This window comes from Chlorocebus sabaeus, chromosome 22, assembly GCF_047675955.1.
Source record: "Chlorocebus sabaeus isolate Y175 chromosome 22, mChlSab1.0.hap1, whole genome shotgun sequence".
NCBI lineage: Eukaryota > Metazoa > Chordata > Mammalia > Primates > Cercopithecidae > Chlorocebus > Chlorocebus sabaeus.
In genome coordinates, this window is record NC_132925.1 from 90,643,958 (window position 1) to 90,661,115 (window position 17,158).

Below are 17,158 nucleotides of genomic sequence, written 5' to 3' on the forward strand. Positions count from 1 at the left end.
AATAAGCTCAGGCTTAGATGGAACAGAAATACCAAATCACTTTGGTAACACTGACCAGATCCAAGAGGCTCCTTCTGGACCCTCATCCCTAGGAGCATTGAGACCCCCAAAGGAAGGCAGGGGCAGTGGAAGCAACAAGGGAGTTCACACCAGGGTCCACACACTAGGTTTTAGCAGCACTTTTACTTCCACATCCAAACTCCCTGGGTCCTCACAACAGCCCTGTGAGGTAGGTAGGGTAGGAAGGTTTCAGAGATCCCCATTTATAGATGAGGATGCTGAGGCACAGAGAGGTGAAGTGACTTGTCCAAGGTCATACAACCAGCAGTGTAGAGGGCCCAAAGCCAGCATTCCTCTGCTTGAACTCCTGCACTCTGGCCCTCTGGCAGGTCCCACATCCTCTCTATTCTCTGTGTCCCCCACCCTCTCAACTCTCCTGGGTCTACAGGGACCCTAAAGGCAGCCTGGCATCTGGGATTTTTCAGGAATGGCAACTGGGGTGGGCCTGGTCAACTCTAGATAGGAACTGACCCTGAAGAACATGAGGCCAGCTTTCCTTCTCCCCATTTCCCAGTTGGATGGAAGGCCTCGTAGGTCCCAGGGCAAGGATGGAGCTAGGCATGATTCATGAAAGAATGGTGATAAAGGTAGGTGTAAGCATATGTGTGTCCTGCACTAAAGGCAAAGGCTCCCCTAACCCAAGGCCCCAAGGCAGTGTCTCAAGTGCTCACCCCTGTGCCTCTCTCATCCCACAGAGCCACAGTGAGTGTCCTCAGCAGCAAAAGGAGCCATAGAAATAGCTGCCTCTGGCAATGAGCTGCTCCAGTGGACAGCTCCCACCAGGCCTTCAGACCCCATCACGCAGACATAGTGCCTCCACGGCTTGACTGGGGCCCTGGGCCACACCCCCAATAACAAACAGCCGGGGCCCAGCCTGCAGACTAGAGCAGGAGCAGCGGGCAGTGGGCATGGCTGGCAATGCCTCCCAGCGCCTCCTTGCAAGGCTAAAGCTCTCCACAGAGCCCAAAGGACATGGCTGGTTTCCTGCAAGAAGGAGAGAGAAGGCTGTGAGAGGCACAGGCTGTAGGGACTCCAGGCCCTTTTGCTCCCTGAGCCCAGAGAATAGCCCAGTAGGTATCACCCCAGGATGAGCTATCAGTGCCTTGCTCTTCATTGCCTGTGTTCATCATTTGTTCATTCATTTATGTTTCTGTATGTCCTCTTGACTGTGCATACAGTGGTCATTTCTCCTGCTGCTGTCTCGTAGACCCTTGCTGGTGCTTGACAGAGCCCCCAGTCGCTGAGGAACACCCTGAGTGCTGGGCCAGGGAGACCACATCCTGCCTGCTTCACAGATAGGGAAAAGAGCTCACAAAGCCCTGACCCCTGGAGTGCCTGGAGATGGGCAGAAGGTGGCACACATGCTGGGGGCTACTCTTGCCTGTCTTGGGACTCCCTCCTCTCCCCAGCCCCATAGAGACTTACCAAGGCCCCCAATGGCCACAATGTGGCCCCCAAGGGACCCAACCACAAAGTCTGCCCTCTTATCCCTCATGCGCAGGCTGCGGGGCAGTTTGGTCCAGGACCCTGCAGGAGAGGGGAGGTCAGATCTAGTGACGTATGCACTATGCCCCTCCATCCCACAGAGAGTGGCAGGACAGCCCAGGACAGCCACTGCTCACCATGCTCCAGGTCAAACATCTCCACAGTGTTGACAAAGTGTGGGCGAGAGTAGAAGTTGTGGGGCCCAGGCTGCTGCAGGCCACCCAGGCTAAAGACGCTGCCTTCAGCCATGGCGCAGCCAGCAAAGGCCCGACGGCTGGGTAGGCTTGGATGCCGGGTCCATGTACGGGCCTCCAGATCAAAGGCTTCAAAAGCAGTCACTGGGAGCTTGCCCTGGCGGCCCCCTGTCAATGGAATTGGGGTACCTGGGAAGGAGCCCGGGAGTCTTGGTGTGCTCCTTACTCACTAGGTTGCTGATCTGCCTGCCTCAGCCTCCCACATCCTGCTGTGTGCACACTTGCACATGAATCATCCACCCTACAATCCCTCAGATACTGGGGTTTGGTTTTCCAACCACAGCAAGACCACCAGGGGTCAGAGCCTCAGAGCAGGCATGGATCACCCCAACAAAGCTTATTTTGTTCTGCCATCCTGGACTGAGCCCGATCCCTATCCCAGCCAACCTATGAGGATGAGGATTTCTAAACTCTGAGCCCCTTTCCCACATCCCCCAGGCCCTTACCCAGGACATAGATCTTGTTCCCATGCAGGAAGGTGGAGGCCCCATAGCAGGGTGTGGGCATGGAGGGTAGCGAAAGCCAGCAGTCCCGACGGGGCTCATACACACATACCTGGGCCTGGGGGGCCGTGTCAGGGCCCATTCCCCCCAGAGCATACACCATACCATCTGCATAGAAAAGAGTAGTTCAGATTGTACCCCAGCCTGCCAGGGTACCCCACCCTGACAGCTGCCCTGGTAAGGCCTGGGGGTGGCTGGAGACCCATGTGTTTATGGCATCCCTCGCCAGGAACAGACACTCTACTACCTGCCTGCAGTGGGGGCTGGGAGAGCTGGGATTCCTACTCTGGCCAGGGCCCCTCTGAGTAAAGAGCAGGAGGCAGCTGATCTAATTATAATCCGACTCTGTCTCCCTGGAGATGCTATGGCAACAGAGTCTGGCATCCTAGCAGGGCTGGCCTGGGCTGGTGGTCAGACCTGGAGGCCAGAAGGTGGGGACTCCCCTCGGGGAGAAACATGGGGGGATGGCTTAAGCCAGGGGTGAGAAACATGGGGATCAATCTGCTTAGCACAGAGCTCAGTCTGGGGAGGGGGATTGGGGACCAGCTGGAGTTGGAGATGGGGCTGGGAGAGGAATGGCTTGGGTCTGCTGGGTAAAGATACTGTCCACAAGCCTTCTGCCCCAGGATCCCTGCCAGCACCTCTGTGTGACACTCTTTCATTAGAGTAGGCTCTCACCCTCTGTTAAACCCTCAGAGTCAGCTATGATATGTCTGGGGGCCTTGGGGTAATGGGCCAGTCAGCTGGGGGCTTCCATGGGAACCATCCCAGGTCATTTGGCCTTTGTCCATATCAGGCTCTCTGGTGTGTGGGAAGGGTTGGGGGTGGGGCAGGAAGTCTAAGCACAGGCTCTGAGCGGAGGCCCTACTCCTCTCCCCAATCCCAGACTATTTATAACCCTGGGAGTCATTAGGCCATCCCACCCCCATCTCTTAGAAATGAGGAGTGGGGCAAGAACATGGCTGGGGTCTCCCATCATCCTGGGATTGGCTTGGGCTCTGCCTCCCACCTTAGCCAGAAAAGGCAGTTAATAGAAGGCTGCTGAAAGCCTAGCTCAAAGCTAGGCTGGAAAGGATACAGGGGATGAGGCCACATCCTGGGCACCCATGTAAAAATTACAGCTCATGTTCAGTCTCTGAGGATAAGGGACTAAGTCAGGAAATAATAAAAGGTGTTAGGGTACCTGAAGTGCCTGCCTTGGGACGCCACTCACCTCTCTCCACAGTTGCAACCCCCATGGCTGCTTGAGGGAGGGTGGCCCGACGCTCCCAGCGGCCCTCATCCATCAGGAAGGCCTCTACAGCAGCTACTGGGCTCTGGACCTCATCCACACCACCCACCACTAGCACCTGCTTGCCCAGAACTACCGCAGCTGCTCCAGCCCGGGCAGTGGGCAGGGGTGCCAGTGCCAGCCATGTGTGCGAGGCCATGTCCAGTGTCTCAGCAGTGTCCAAGGGCAGTCCAGCCCGGCCACAACCCCCCAACACCAGCAGGTGCCCATCTTGGTGTGCCACTGTGCCATAGACCCGGCAAGTGGGCATGGGGGGGAACACCTGCCAAGCAAAGGTCCGGCCACCTCCTGCAGACATGGTGTTCACTGCCAATGGCAGACCATGCTGTCTGCTCAGACTGTAGGCCTCACTGGGGAGGCATGACAGGGCCTCATCTTGATTCTGCCAGGGCCACAAGAGGTATATGACCAGTCCAGGGACCTTGCCTTCACCTGGAGGAAACAGGGAAAACAGGGGTCAGGGCCACTGACCATTCCCTCAGGAAACAGATAAGCAGCCCATAGCTGAGGGCAGGGCTAGCCCAAAATCACTGGTGGGAAAGGCAGGGGGAGAACCCAACCCCTCTGGCTAGTGCATCACTGTGGAGGCCCTCTTGGAGTGGGAAGGAGGGTAGACCCCAGGTACCCAGGAGCTTTTCCCCTTTCCCACTGGGGCATGAAGGATTCTGCTTCCTACCCACTACCCTAACCACTCAGCAACTGGGTCAAATCTGGGTCTAGGCGGGCGGTAGTAAGGTGATTAGAACAGGACTCTCCATCCAGGACCCTTCCTTTCCCCTCAACAAGCCTCACACTGGTCCTGCATGAGGGGAGTCCTACTAAATCCTCCCCTTACTGGCTTCCAGAGTGCCCTGGGCAGCCTAGGGGTCCCCACGCCTACTGTCAGGGGTCAGACTCCAGAGTATCCTTACAACATCCTGGGGGCCATTCCACAGGGTTAAACTATTCCCACCAGTAAAAGGCCAAAGTCAGGCTGTGTTTCTGACTAGGGGAAGGACTGCACACCAGGGTTCCACACTCTCCTCTGGAGGTCCCCCACAGGAGTTTGCCCATTCCAAACCCCCCAGAAGCCAGATTTCCTGGTGTCCAGAAGTGGGATGGGGGGGCCGTTGGGGGAATCTCATGACCACAGGACTCCAGGGTCCGAGTTCAGGGCGTTTCCAGCAGGAATGGGCAGCTGGACTTCTGGGTTCCCTCGCAGCAGATCCCCAAGTTCTCCAGCAACCCCTTTCTCTTGGGGGCTACAATCCTGGACCCCTGGCAGGAGTGCCTCCTGGCCCCAAACTTCCAGTTCAAGGATGTGGGGGGCGGGTCTGGGCTAACGCGCTTGGGGTGCTACACCCCGAGCCCCAAACTTCCCCTGAGCGCGGTTCCCGCGGGACTCACCCGCCGGTGCTCCGATGCAGCTAGGGCAAGGGGTCCGCCGTTCGGCCTCTGCTGACGCTGGATCTGGCTGGGGCTGAAGTCGGGCTCTGGTGGGGCTCCGGCACTGCTCCGGCGCGGGGCGGGGCTGGGCCAGGTCCGCCCCTCGCCCCCCTCCCCCTGCGACTCAGAGAAACCTCCGCCCGCCTTAACCCTGCACATGCCGCAGCTGGAGCAGGGCGTGCCGATCCACGGTCACACGCAAACGGACAGATAAACGGACACGTGGACATTGGGCCTGACAGAATTTAGCGTCCGACCTCGGGCAGGAGTAGAAATGAGGCAGCGGCGAGCGACACAACACGTGTATGGCAAGGGGCAGTTCTGAGCCCTACCCAGCCTGGGTGCGCAGGCTGTGTAGAGCAGGCCAGCCGAACCCGAGGGCTTGGGGGGCCGGCGCCTGCCCACCTCCGCTGAGCTCCCAGGAGCCCAAAGACAGGCTTCCCGGCGGCGCCCCCTGGAGGCCACTGGGGGCATGGCCTGGGCCTCTGTCATGTGGGGGCAGCGGGGTCGCCCTTACCTGGGCATAAAGCAGGAATAGGTCTTACAGTGTACACTGAGGCTAGCGGGGGTGGAGGAACAGAAAGTACCGACCCTTCTACAAACCTGGGTGGGGAGAATTCCTGGAGGGAGTGATACTGAGCAGAGGATGTGCTGGAAGAGTCAGAGACCAGGGGACCTCCCAAGTGGGTCACTCTGGCCTTATCCTGTAGGGCCTGAGAGACCTGGGCTACTATACATGTTTAGGATCCTGGGCTTGCCTCTAACCAACTCTGGGGTCAAGCAAGAGCAAACTGGTGTGACAGGGGCCCACCTATATCAGGCCCAGACCTTGGCCCTGCCTATCTTCTGAGCATTCAGAGTATTAGCTAAGTCTTCAAGCTGGGGGCCCATTTGTACAGGTCAGTGGTACCTGTGGGAAGAGGTCCTTGCAGTTGTCTGTGTCTGCTCACTACCTTGTCCCTCTTTCATGGACAGTGCTTATCTTAGTTCCCCCAAAGCAGACCTGGACAAAGATATACACGCATATAGTTAGTATGGGAGGTGAGGCCAAGAAACACCAGCAGTGGCAAGGAGACAAGGAAAGCAGCCAAAAAAAGGAAGTGTCATCAAGCAAGCTACCACTGTGGGCAATTGGGACCAAATCCTGCTGGGGATTCTGGGAGCCAGCATAGAACATAGGCCTTACATTATTGCTGCCCCCAAGAGCAAGGGGAGCTGAGGTACTCATTCTCAAATCTCCATTAGTCATGGGTTGAGAGCTGTTTAGGGGCATTACCTATTAACTCCCTGGCCTACCTCACATCTGGCCTTCCCAGAAGTCTATGGGTAGACCCTTCCCCATGACCAGAGAAGAGAGCCTTCGCCCTTTTCAGGGACTGTCCGTTGGATTCAGTCGGCCTGCACAGAAATGGTGGTGCCAAGACTGGTTACAGACTGCACAGACCCTGACTTGAAGGCCTCAATTCTACTTGTCCCACTTCACCTTGGACTTGCTCTTCAGTGCCCTCACTTGGGGGCACTGTTGCCACCCTCTTGTGATTGCCAATAGGCTTCCAAGAGGCTCACACTGCCCTGCAGTCCCCTTCACATTTGCTACTGTTCCCTTTCCAAGCTCCTTCCCCCTACTTTCCAGCAATTAAGCACTTACAAGCCACTTGCCTTTAGATACCTCCCAACACCCCAAGTCCCTCTAGTCTCCCCTTCCTCCCCTCCAGTCAAACTCTTGAAGCCATCTGTCCTCACAGCCTCCACCTTCTTGTTACTTGCCACCTCAGTGTGCTGCCACTCCTCCCCAAAAATTGTTCTTGGAGGCCGGGCGCGGTGGCTCAAGCCTGTAATCTCAGCACTTTGGGAGGCCGAGACGGGCGGATCACGAGGTCAGGAGATTGAGACCATCCTGGCTAACATGATGAAACCCCGTCTCTACTAAAAAAAAAAAAAAAAACTAGCCGGACGAGGTGGCGGGCGCCTGTAGTCCCAGCTACTCGGGAGGCTGAGGCAGGAGAATGGCGTAAACCCGGGAGGTAGAGCTTGCAGTGAGCTGAGATCCGGCCACTGCACTCCAGCCTGGGCGACACAGCCAGACTCCGTCTCAAAAAAAAAAAAAAAAAAAAAAAAAAATTGTTTTTGGAAAAGTCATCATGGAATACCATACAGCTAAAACTATATGTGCCTGTGGTCCTTAACTAAATCTTGCTAGCATCTAGCATCTTCAAAGTTTTGCCCCTTGTGACCTCAACTTCCTCCTGCTGCTTGTCCTGCCTCTCAGAATCCTTTTTGTTTGTTTTTGTTTTTTGTTTTTTGAGACACAGTCTCACTGTCGCCCAGGCTGGAGTGTAGTGGTGCTATCTTGGCTCGCTGCAAGCTCCTCCTCCCAGGTTCATGCCATTCTCCTGCATAAGCCTCCCTACAGGCGCCCGCCACCACGCCTGGCTAATTTTTTTTTTTTGTATTTTTAGTAGAGACGGGGTTTCACTGTGTTAGCCAGGATGGTCTCGATCTCCTGACCTCGTGATCCGCCCGCCTTGGCCTCCCAAAGTGCTGGGATTACAGGCATGAGCCACCGTGCCCAGCCCACCTCTCAGATAAATAAAAATATATATATATACACACACACACACATATATATATACACATACATATATATATATATATATTTTTTTTTTTTTAGCACGATCTCGGCTCATTGCAACCTCTGCCTTCCAGTGGTTTCAAGCGATTCTCCAGAGTAGTCCCAGCCTCCTGAGTAGCTGGAACTACAGGCACGTGCCACCACGCCCAGCTAATTTTTTGTATTTTTAGTAGAAACGGGGTTTCACCATGTTAGCCAGGATGGTCTCGATTTCTTGACCTCGTGATTTGCCCACCTCGGCCTCCCAAAGTGCTGGAATTACAGGCATGAGCCACTGCACCCGGCCTAGAATCTTTTGCAGGCTCTGCTTCTTCTCCATCACCAGGAATTGGCTCCTCAAGATTCAACCCTGGCTTTTCTCCCTGGCACACATATTTCCTCTTGAGGCAATACCTCCCAAGCCACTGCCTTCATTCACATCTAGATCTCCATCAGATCTCTCTGCTCAGACAGAGGTGGGTCCAGGATCCACTGAGAACCATATGAGGCTGGAGGAGCAGGTGGCTTACTCGTGTAATACTAGCACTTTGGGAGACTGAGGTGGGCGGATCACCTGAAGTCAGCAGTTCGAGACCAGCTTGGCCAACGTGGTGAAACCCTGGCTCTACTAAAAATACAAAAAATTGGCCAGGTGCAGTGGCTCACGCCTGTAATCCCAACACTTTGGGAGGCCAAAGTGAGTGGATCATTTGGGATCATTTGAGGTCAGGAGCTTGAGACCAGCTTGGCCAACATGGTGAAACCCCACCTCTACTAAAAATACAAAAATTAGGCTGGGCACGGTGGCTCACGCCTGTAATCCCAGCACTTTGGGAGGCCGAGGCGGGCAGATCACAGGGTCAGGAGATCGAGACCACGGTGAAACCCCGTCTCTACTAAAAATACAAAAAATTAGCCGGGCACGGTGGCAGGCGCCTGTAGTCCCAGCTACTCAGGAGGCTGAGGCAGGAGAATGGCGTGAACCCGGGAGGCGGAGCTTGCAGTGAGCCGAGATCACGCCACTGCATTCCAACCTGGGCGACAGAGTGAGACTCTGTCTCAAAAAAAATAAAAATAAAAATAAAAATAAAATACAAAAATTAGGCAGGCACGGTGGCAGGCACCTGTAGTCCCAGCTACTCTGGAGGCTGAGGTAGGAGAATTGCTTGAAACCGGGAGGCAGAGGTTGCAATGAGCTGAGATTGTGCCACTGCACTCCAGCCTGGGCAACAAAAGAGACTCTGTCTCAAAAAGAAAAAAAAAAGGAAGAAGAAAAAAAAGAACCATATAAGATGCCAAATGGAAAGCAAGGACTGGGTCCTGGGATCACCCTGTGTTCTCTCTCATCTCATCCCATCTGATCCCAGTTGTGCCTGTAGGCTCAGCATCCACTAGAGTCCAGGTCAAGTCAGACTGCACTCTGACGAGTGCTCCCAAAGAGTTCCATCTAGGGCATACTGGGCACCAGGAGGCAAAAAGTTAGGCCCTACCACCCCCAAAGGGAGCTAGGTACCCCATGATCCTTACCCCTAATCTCTATCATTTCCCCAGTTCTCATGTCTGGAATGGACACAGCAGAGCCAGAGGATTGGACCTACCCTTCCTCGTTCTCCATTTGCCCTAACTTCTGAGTTGAACATCACCAGAGAGAGGTCTGGATATACTTGCACTGGTGTCATCCCTGGAGGATGGGCTCTCACTCTCTATGGAAGGGGTTTCTGTTTGCACAGCCATGGCCCACCTGCACACAGGAGGCCAACACTGCTGGCTTTGGAGAAGCTGTACAAGGCAACTGGTTGAATTGGTCCTGAGAGAGTGAACAGTCAATCCTCAACCATGGACAGGGCCAGAGACTGGACTCACCCACAGCTGGGGACTGGGGGCGCCAAGATGGGGCTTCCTGACTGCACCCCATGAGACCCTGGCCCTTGGGACCCTTCTCTTCCTTTCTTTCCACCAGCAAAAAAAAGGCTAGAAGCACTGACCCCAGAGGAACAGGAGATTTTGCAGTTCCTGCTAGATACCTTGGCTACACTTAAAGGCACCGAGGACCTCACCATCAGTGCTGAGGCTCTGGGAAGCTAAGAGGCACCAGATGAGGCCTATGGCACTGCTGGGTGAACTAGGCACTTGTCTTTAGGAGTGCCTGGACCCCTCTGTATAAGCAGGGAAAATACAGAGCAACTAGAGGATCCTGGGGTCACATGGGCAGGAAAAAGGGCTAGTACCCAGTCCCTAAATGAAGCATACCACCACCCTCCTGTGATTGCCAATAGGCTTCCACCTGACCCTAACTACCAAATAAGGCACCACTGCAAGGGTCAAGGTCCAAGAGTTGTGGCAATATTTCTGCCTTCTGGCTCAGGCTCTGACCCTAGTTCAAATGCTCCCACTACCTCATCCATGAAACCAGGGCTCCCAGGATGGCTCCCAACCTGGACTTGGGAACCTGTGATTAATGGGACCTTCAGTCAGAGCTGTGGAGACCACTCTGACCTCTCATTGAAGTCACAGACCCCTAGGGTTGATTTTGACCTGTATCCTATAACCACCACCCCTGTACTAGCCCAAGAGCACGGGTAAAAAGACTGAGGTCCCAGACTCCTAGGCAAAAGGAAAGGGGTTCTGAGCAGTGTTAAGACTGGAGGCAGGACTTCCTTCCATTGAGGGGCTGAGGCTGGGCCAATGACTATACCTGCCCTGACCTGCCTGAGCAAGTATACTCAGGCCCACAGTGGTATACTGGAGCTCCCAGACTCAGTATGCATTTGGGCTTGCATGCACCACTTGTGACCACGTGCACACCAGCCTTTCATGCCATGTGCCATGGGCCCTATTCTCAGGAAGAGAGGAAGGCCTGCTGTCCTTGGAGGAGATACCCTTACTGCAAAACAAAGGAGATCACCTGAGACTCCCTATCAGGAGGCACTCCTCTTTCACCCTCTGGTCAGGTGTCTGGGACTGAAGTGGGCATTGTCAGTGGCTAAAGGAAGATCAGAGGGTGGAACATGGCCCGAACCTTGCCAGGAGCCCCTCCCAGATGTTAATGCACCACCAGCTCCCCTCAGAAAAGGTGTCAGATGACCCCTAATCCAGTCTTAGCTGGGCTGTAGTGAGTCCTTGCCTGGGGCCACGTCAGAGGGCACCTCTGTTCTTCAGCTTTCTGCACAGGGCCGAACGGGTTTGGAGCGGTCACCGCGGCCACCACCTCCAGGCAGTCCTCCTTGGTACCCAATCTGCTCCGCCCCCAGACTTTGGGGGGAAATGGGGTCTCGGGGGTCAAGGGTCATTAGGGCGGGCTGGGTCCCGGAAGCGGAAGCGCAGTACACTTCCGGCGCGCAGCGGGCGGCCATGTTGGAGCAGCGGAGGCGGCGCAGAGGCGCGTCTTGGGTCCCCGCGGCGGCGCCGGTAGGTTGGAGCCGCGGGCCTAGCCGCGCCGCGGAGGGGTAGCCCGCGAGGCGGCAGGGCGGACGGGCAAGCGGCCGACTCTTCCCGGACCCGCGTCCTCCGCCGGCCTGGCCGAGACCCCCCCCCCCCACCCCCACCCCGCGCCCAGCGACCCCACCCTGGGGCTGCGCGGTCCCGGTCGGGCTAGCATCGTTCACCCTGTACATTTCGCTGCCTCAGTGACCCCCACCTCACGGCTTGGGCCCTAAGGACGCGCACTCCCAGCCTGAGGGCCCCGATCTGCCCCCTCCCCCGTTCCGCCTGTATGGCGCCTGTCTCACTCTCTCACCCCCTATCTTCCGTCAGCTTCTCCTGCCTCCCCCGGGGGCACGTGTGAAGGGAAGTCGGGAGCCGGGCAGCAGCCTCTGTTTCCGAAGCTTCTCGAAAGCCCAGAAAACCCCTCTCAAGAGCCCAGCCTAACCTGCGTGGAAGATCCCCCAGGTCACCCCAAATATTTGCGTCGGGGCTTGTGTGAGGATGGGAAATAGGTCCTTCTCTCTTCTACAGTTCACAGCTCTGGGAACTACATCCCCTCAAAAAATATTAATAAAGAACTAAAGTCATGTGCAAGGATTGTGCTTGGAGAACGGTCTCTGGGGTGGGGAAGTGCCCAAGACACCTGAGGATCCAAGAATGTTTCCAAACAAAGAGCCCCAGGGCATTTCCTCCAGGGTATTCTGAAGACTTCATTTGCTGCATTAGAGCGGTGGGAAGAAACTACACAGAAGGGCCTCATGGCCCGAGGGACCTGCCTGATCCTGGCTGATCTTTTAATGCTCTGGTGCAGCTGGGGAGCTGCCTCCTGCTTCTGGGAGCCCTCAGTGTTAGGTTGGGTATTAGATGTTAGTTATGATTGATGGCCACAGCTTCTTAAAGAAGTCTGGAACTAGTTGGATGTTCTCAGTCACCTCCATCTGGGCTGTACTGAGGTCTGTGGCCCTCCAAGTCTTAGGTAGGAGAGTTCATACCGCGAATGTCCCCTTGACTCACCATCCTACTTGCAGCCTTTGGCTCCCATTGTCCTTAAACCTTGGGTTCTTGGTCTGGCTGCCTGGTCCCCGGTCTGCCTGGTTGCCTAGGGAGATATCATTGGCACCTGCTACTCGTCAGCTTTCTAGTTTCTGTTGAAGAAAAATCCGACTCTTTCCCTGGATTTGGTCTCCATGCCTCTGGAGCTAGAAAATGGGTTGCTGAGTACCCTGTCTGGAGACTGAAAACAGAACTTCTGGTGGGCAGGGAGATTCCCCCACCCCAGTCCAGCTCCACACATGAACAGCAGCAGCTGGAGAAACAGATGGGCATGGGCAGTGGGTGTAAGTCTGGGCCCTTTGGCTAACATTCAAGGTTCTTTGTTGCTCTATGCTCGCCTGTTTTTTCACCTAGATCCCAGATCCCATACCAAGTATGCCTTAACTCTTTCTCACTTTGGAGCCATTGCTTTAGCTATTCCCCTTTTTGCTCCATTTCCATCTGATCCTTTTTCATTCATCATATCCTAGCTAGGTGTTAACTCTCTCAGGAATCCTTTCCTGACCCATTGGCAAACTGAGCTGAGTGCCAGCATTCACTCCCAAGAATCTTAATGGTGTATTTTTCTTGCCTTCTAGCCTGGGTTCCTTGAGGACAGGGATATTGCCTGGATTCCCAGAGCTGAGTAATTCTAGGTTTCTGGCCTCGGAAAATACAGAGTTGAATTAAAATGTACCAGGCTCAAATCTTTTCAGGGACCCGGCAGCAGGTTGGATGGCTCTGAGGTGTTTCTGAGTGTGTATCTTGAAGAAGCTCCCTGACCCTTACCCTCTCCTCCCACCCCAGCATGGTAGAGGGTCAGGAGACCAGTGTTTTACACCAGGAAGTGTCTCACTCTGGCCAGATTCCTCAGTGTCATGGAGATTGGGGCACTGATTGACCTGTCTATGTGTTCTGGCCCCTTGTCTTAGTGCCATTCTTATTGACTCTTTTCCTCTTGTCTTGGAGGTGCCAAGCGCTGGTTTGTGGATACCCAGGCAGATCTGCAGTGCCTAATGCCATGAGTGTGGTGGTTCAGCATGTGGAGGAAAAAGCTGTGCACTCCTGGTCGCGCATCTCCACGGCTGGGAAGAAGGCCCTGGAAGAGGCGCTGCTTGTCTTTAACCCCATGAGCCAGGATCTCAGTGCCACAGAGGCCCAGCTTGTGGCCTTCCTGCAGGGCCTGCGAGATGATGGCTTCCAACCTACTATCCTGCGCAGTGGTGATGTCTATGGCTATAGTTCATGCACAGCTAATCCCCCAAGCCAGACGAAACTGCAAGCTCGTGCCCCTAACCCAACTGCCACATCACCTCCAGCCAGTGGTCCCCGAACTGCCATGCGGTTGCCCGCAGGTCGGGCCACACTGCTTCCCATGCCACTATCTGGTAAGCTGGCTAAAGCGTCCACACCAGCCCTTGCCAAGCATGCTACCACCAACCTGCTGCTGAGCTCTCTGAAGCAATCAAGTGCCAGCCATGCCCGGGGCGCAGCAGTGGGCTTCCCCACCCACCTTTATCCAGGTGTCTACCCTGCCATGCGGCTCTCTGTTGTCCTTGAGGCCCTGGTTCCACTCAAGACTACAATGCCCTGCTTGGGTGCCAAGCACAAGGCACAGTCACTGCATCTCTCACTTGCAGACTCTCCTCTGAAACTGCGGAAAAGTTCAGGGAAGGGTCCAGGGAACCCCCGGCCCAAAGCTCCCAGAAAAACCACAAGCAAGGGCTCCAAGTGTCTGACTCGCAAAGGCCCTGGGGCTGGACCCCGACGAGGCTCTGGGCACCAGAGCAAAACCAACAGAGCCACTGGGTCCCACAGTGTCCAGCGAATGAAAGGGGGCTCTGCCCTGGGCACCAAAGCAGCCCAGGCCAAGGTAGCTCGAACACTGGCCAAAGCTGCTCGTTCCCAAGCCAGGGTGGCTCGAACACAGGCCAAGGCTGCTAAGGCCCGGGCCAAGGCCACAGCGGCCCGGGCCAAGGCCAAGGCAGCCCGGGTCAAGGCCAAGGCCAAAGCCAAGGCAGCACGGGTCAAGGCCAAGGCCAAAGTCATGGCAGCACGGGCCAAGGCCAAGACTAAAGCCAAGGCAGTACGGGCCAAGGCCAAGGTGGCTTGGACCCAGCCCAGGGGCAGGGGCAGGCCAAAGGGGTCTGCTAAGACCAGAACTACAAGGAAGGGCCAGAAATACCGCCCTGAGACTGTTGGGCAGAAGAGGAAAAGGGCTGAGGAGGCAAAAGATCTTCCTCCCAAGAAGAGAACACGGCTTGGGCCCCAATCTCCTAAGGCATGGCTAGGGCCTGGAACAGCAAAGCTGCTCAAGTTCCGTGCCATAAAGGTAGATAGGCGGTCCTCCGATGATGAGGTGCGGCAGCGGGCTCAGCGGATTCTCCGCGTGAACCTGTCACCTGAGATACGGCTCCAGCCATTGCTGCCACATTCAGCAGTCTGATTCCTTCACACGGCAATGTTTGGGGAAACTGAGCCCAGCTGTCTGTGTGGCCAGTGGTACAGTGTGCTATGCCCGTGGACTCCACAATCCTGAGGACTCCGGGTACCTCTCTAGGGCCCTTGTGACCACCAGCCTCCTTTCAGAAACTGGAGGGGGTGGGTTAGGGTGGGGTGGGTGGGTGGGAGGGGTGTTTTCATGGCGCAATGCACTGTGACTTGCTATCCAAGTTGTATGTCTACTGTTCCATCTATCACGTTTTATACCTTTCCACCTTCCAGTCTCCCTGCCCACCCTCCATGGTCTTTTTTGTATGTGTGGCTGCTGGCAGGCCAGCTTGAAGGTATAGGGAAAAAGGTCCCAGAAATAGGTATGCCTATTTCTGGGGGTTGTGGGAGGAGGCAGCTCCTGGGCCCCTTTGGAGACATGAGGGGAAATTGGCTTCTGTGGGTGTCTGAGAGGCATCCCCTGAAGACAGGAGCAGAGCCACTATGAAATAAGACACTTCCTTTTGAGGCTGCTCTGGTTTGTGATCCAGACAGGCCCCGTGTAGGACAGTAGGTTCCATGGGGAACCTTGCAGCTAATAGGTTTTTAGGTCCTGGAATGGAGCCTTTGTGGTACTTCTCCCTAGGGACCAAACAGACAGCCTGGCTAAAATCTTGGGGCTTAGCCTGGGCTTTTCTGGTTTGGGACCAGGCCCAAAGGGGTTGAGGTGCTTCTCCCTCTCTGGTCTCCTGGGAGAGAGTAACTATCCTGAACTTTGATTGGTGGCAAGGTACTGGTGGTTGAGTCAGGACCACAGAGGTTGCCCTCAATGACCAAATAATTTTCTCCTTGGTTGGGTGAGGTTTTCCATGACTCCCTCATCAGCAGTGCTTTCTGTCTGGATTTGAAGTGCTCTCTCTATTCCTAGGTCCAGCCTCATCATGCCCTCCAACATGGTCCATATGTTAAAATACATTGTCACCCTTCCTGCTTTTTAGAGAGAGGGCTGGGTCCTGGGACCTGAAGGAGGTAACTGTCCTGCCCATCTGTAGTCCATCGCTGGCTGCCCAGGCTGAATGGCAGTGCCTGGAGTGGGCAGGGAGGGGTACACATTTCCCCTCCCTGGGTTAGGGACATCATTTGAGTGAGAATCAGATGGTTTCTGTTTCTGGGTTTGGGCCCCACAATCTGCCAGCTGCCCTGGGTGATGGACCTATGGAGGAGCTCTGTGCTTCTTGGTGCCCTCCTGCCCCTTCTGCGTCTTGTGGCATGCTTCCCCTGGGTGTGTCCTCCCTTGGTTTTCCAAGCTCTGGGACCTTGCTCCCAGCTGTGCTATTGCCCCACTACCCTGCATGCTACTTGCCTCTGACAACTCTTTTCATTCATGATGTGAATATGGGGAATGACCTGAGAGCCACACTCAGCTCCTCAAGGGCAGCCTAGCTTGGGGCTCACGCGTGTAATCCCAGCACTTTGGGAGGCCAAGGCAGGTGGGTCAGTTGAGGTTAGGAGTTTGAGACCAGCCTGGCCAACATGGTGAAACCCCGTCTCTACTAAAAATACAAAAATTAGCCGGGCGTGGTGGTGGTGCACGCCTATAGTCCCAGCTACTTGGGAGGCTGAGGCTGGAAGGTCACTTGAACCTGGAAAGTGGAGTTTGCAATGAGCTGAGATCTCGCCGCTGCACTCCAGGCTGGGCGACAGAGTGAGACTGTCTCAAAAAAAAAAAAAAAAAAGGAAATCAAGGTTCCCTGTGGGGTGGGGTGGAGGGGGGTGGGTATTCCTGGGATCTCTGGTCAGACCCTGCCCCTCCTAGTCCAGGTTCCTAGAGCAGTTTCCTATGGAGTGCCAGATATCCTTTCCCAACCTGGCTGCATCAGCATCCTGGTTGTTGACTGGGGCCAGAGCCAGAGTCTTTGAACTTCATCCAGTAGGCCCTGAGCCCTACTTCATTGGCAGTCACCTGCAGGTGAGGGCTCTGGAGACTGATTTCTTTGGGTGTCCTGGGCTGGTTCAGCCCTGTTGGGGGTCTGGGTCATTGCTGGGAGCTAGAAGGAGAAACCTGTGCTGTGAAATTTTAGAGTAGAGGTCTGATCATTAACCTGTCTAGTCAGTTTCCTTGAGTCCTAACCCAGGACTCAGAATTACCTCTGTGACTCTTGCGACCAGGGAGGCCATGACATTAAGAACGTAATCTCCCGTAGTGGCCATGGTGGCAGCAAGACCTGGCAGGCAGAGAGTGGTGACAGTGCAGTGTGCCTATGTGTGGAGGTGTGGGGATCAGGGCCTGGTCACTAGCCCTATGGCTGCAGGTGTTGAAAATGTCACCATCGGCTGGACGCAGTGGCTCATGCCTGTAATCCCAGCACTTCGGGAGGCCAAGGCGGGTGGATCACAAGGTCAGGAGATCAAGACCATCCTAGCTAACAGGGTGAAACCCCGTCTGTACTAAAAGTACAAAAAATTAGCTGGGCGTGGTGGCAGGTGCCTGTAGTCCCAGCTACTCAGGTGGCTGAGGCAGGAGAATGGCATGAACCCGGGAAGCGGAGGTTGCAGTGAGCCAAGATCATTCCTCTGCACTCCAGCCTGGGCAACAGAGCAAGATTCCATCTCAAAAAAAACAAAAAAAGTCACCATCAAGGCC

At 55.3% G+C, this 17,158-nt stretch overlaps 2 protein-coding genes across 5 annotated transcripts; one reads left to right on the plus strand and one right to left on the minus strand.

The window, feature by feature from the left end:
• Positions 1 to 164: 164 nt before the first annotated feature.
• KLHDC8B (kelch domain containing 8B) lies at positions 165 to 6,916 on the minus strand. 2 transcript variants are annotated; one of them, XM_007984205.3, is made up of 6 exons: positions 4,980 to 6,906; positions 3,516 to 4,025; positions 2,246 to 2,410; positions 1,683 to 1,907; positions 1,486 to 1,587; positions 165 to 1,044 (listed from the first exon to the last, which is right to left on the minus strand). In XM_007984205.3, exons 2-6 carry the CDS (start codon positions 3,889 to 3,891, stop codon positions 848 to 850), a joined length of 1,065 nt encoding a protein of 354 aa, XP_007982396.1. In that variant the 5' UTR covers positions 3,892 to 4,025; positions 4,980 to 6,906; the 3' UTR covers positions 165 to 847. The 2 variants fall into 2 exon arrangements, with proteins under 2 accessions (XP_007982396.1, XP_037859860.1); XM_038003932.2 differs by having other exon boundaries at positions 934 to 1,587; positions 3,486 to 4,025; positions 4,980 to 6,916.
• A 4,000-nt stretch (positions 6,917 to 10,916) lies between these two features.
• On the plus strand, positions 10,917 to 14,680 carry CCDC71 (coiled-coil domain containing 71). 3 transcript variants are annotated; one of them, XM_073010193.1, is made up of 3 exons: positions 10,941 to 11,037; positions 11,383 to 14,020; positions 14,063 to 14,680. In XM_073010193.1, the coding sequence occupies exons 2-3, from the start codon at positions 13,106 to 13,108 to the stop codon at positions 14,528 to 14,530; spliced, it is 1,383 nt and encodes a 460-aa protein (XP_072866294.1). In that variant the 5' UTR covers positions 10,941 to 11,037; positions 11,383 to 13,105; the 3' UTR covers positions 14,531 to 14,680. The 3 variants fall into 3 exon arrangements, with proteins under 3 accessions (XP_037859859.1, XP_072866294.1, XP_072866293.1); XM_038003931.2 differs by having other exon boundaries at positions 10,917 to 11,037; positions 13,054 to 14,680; XM_073010192.1 differs by having other exon boundaries at positions 11,383 to 14,680.
• Positions 14,681 to 17,158: the final 2,478 nt, after the last annotated feature.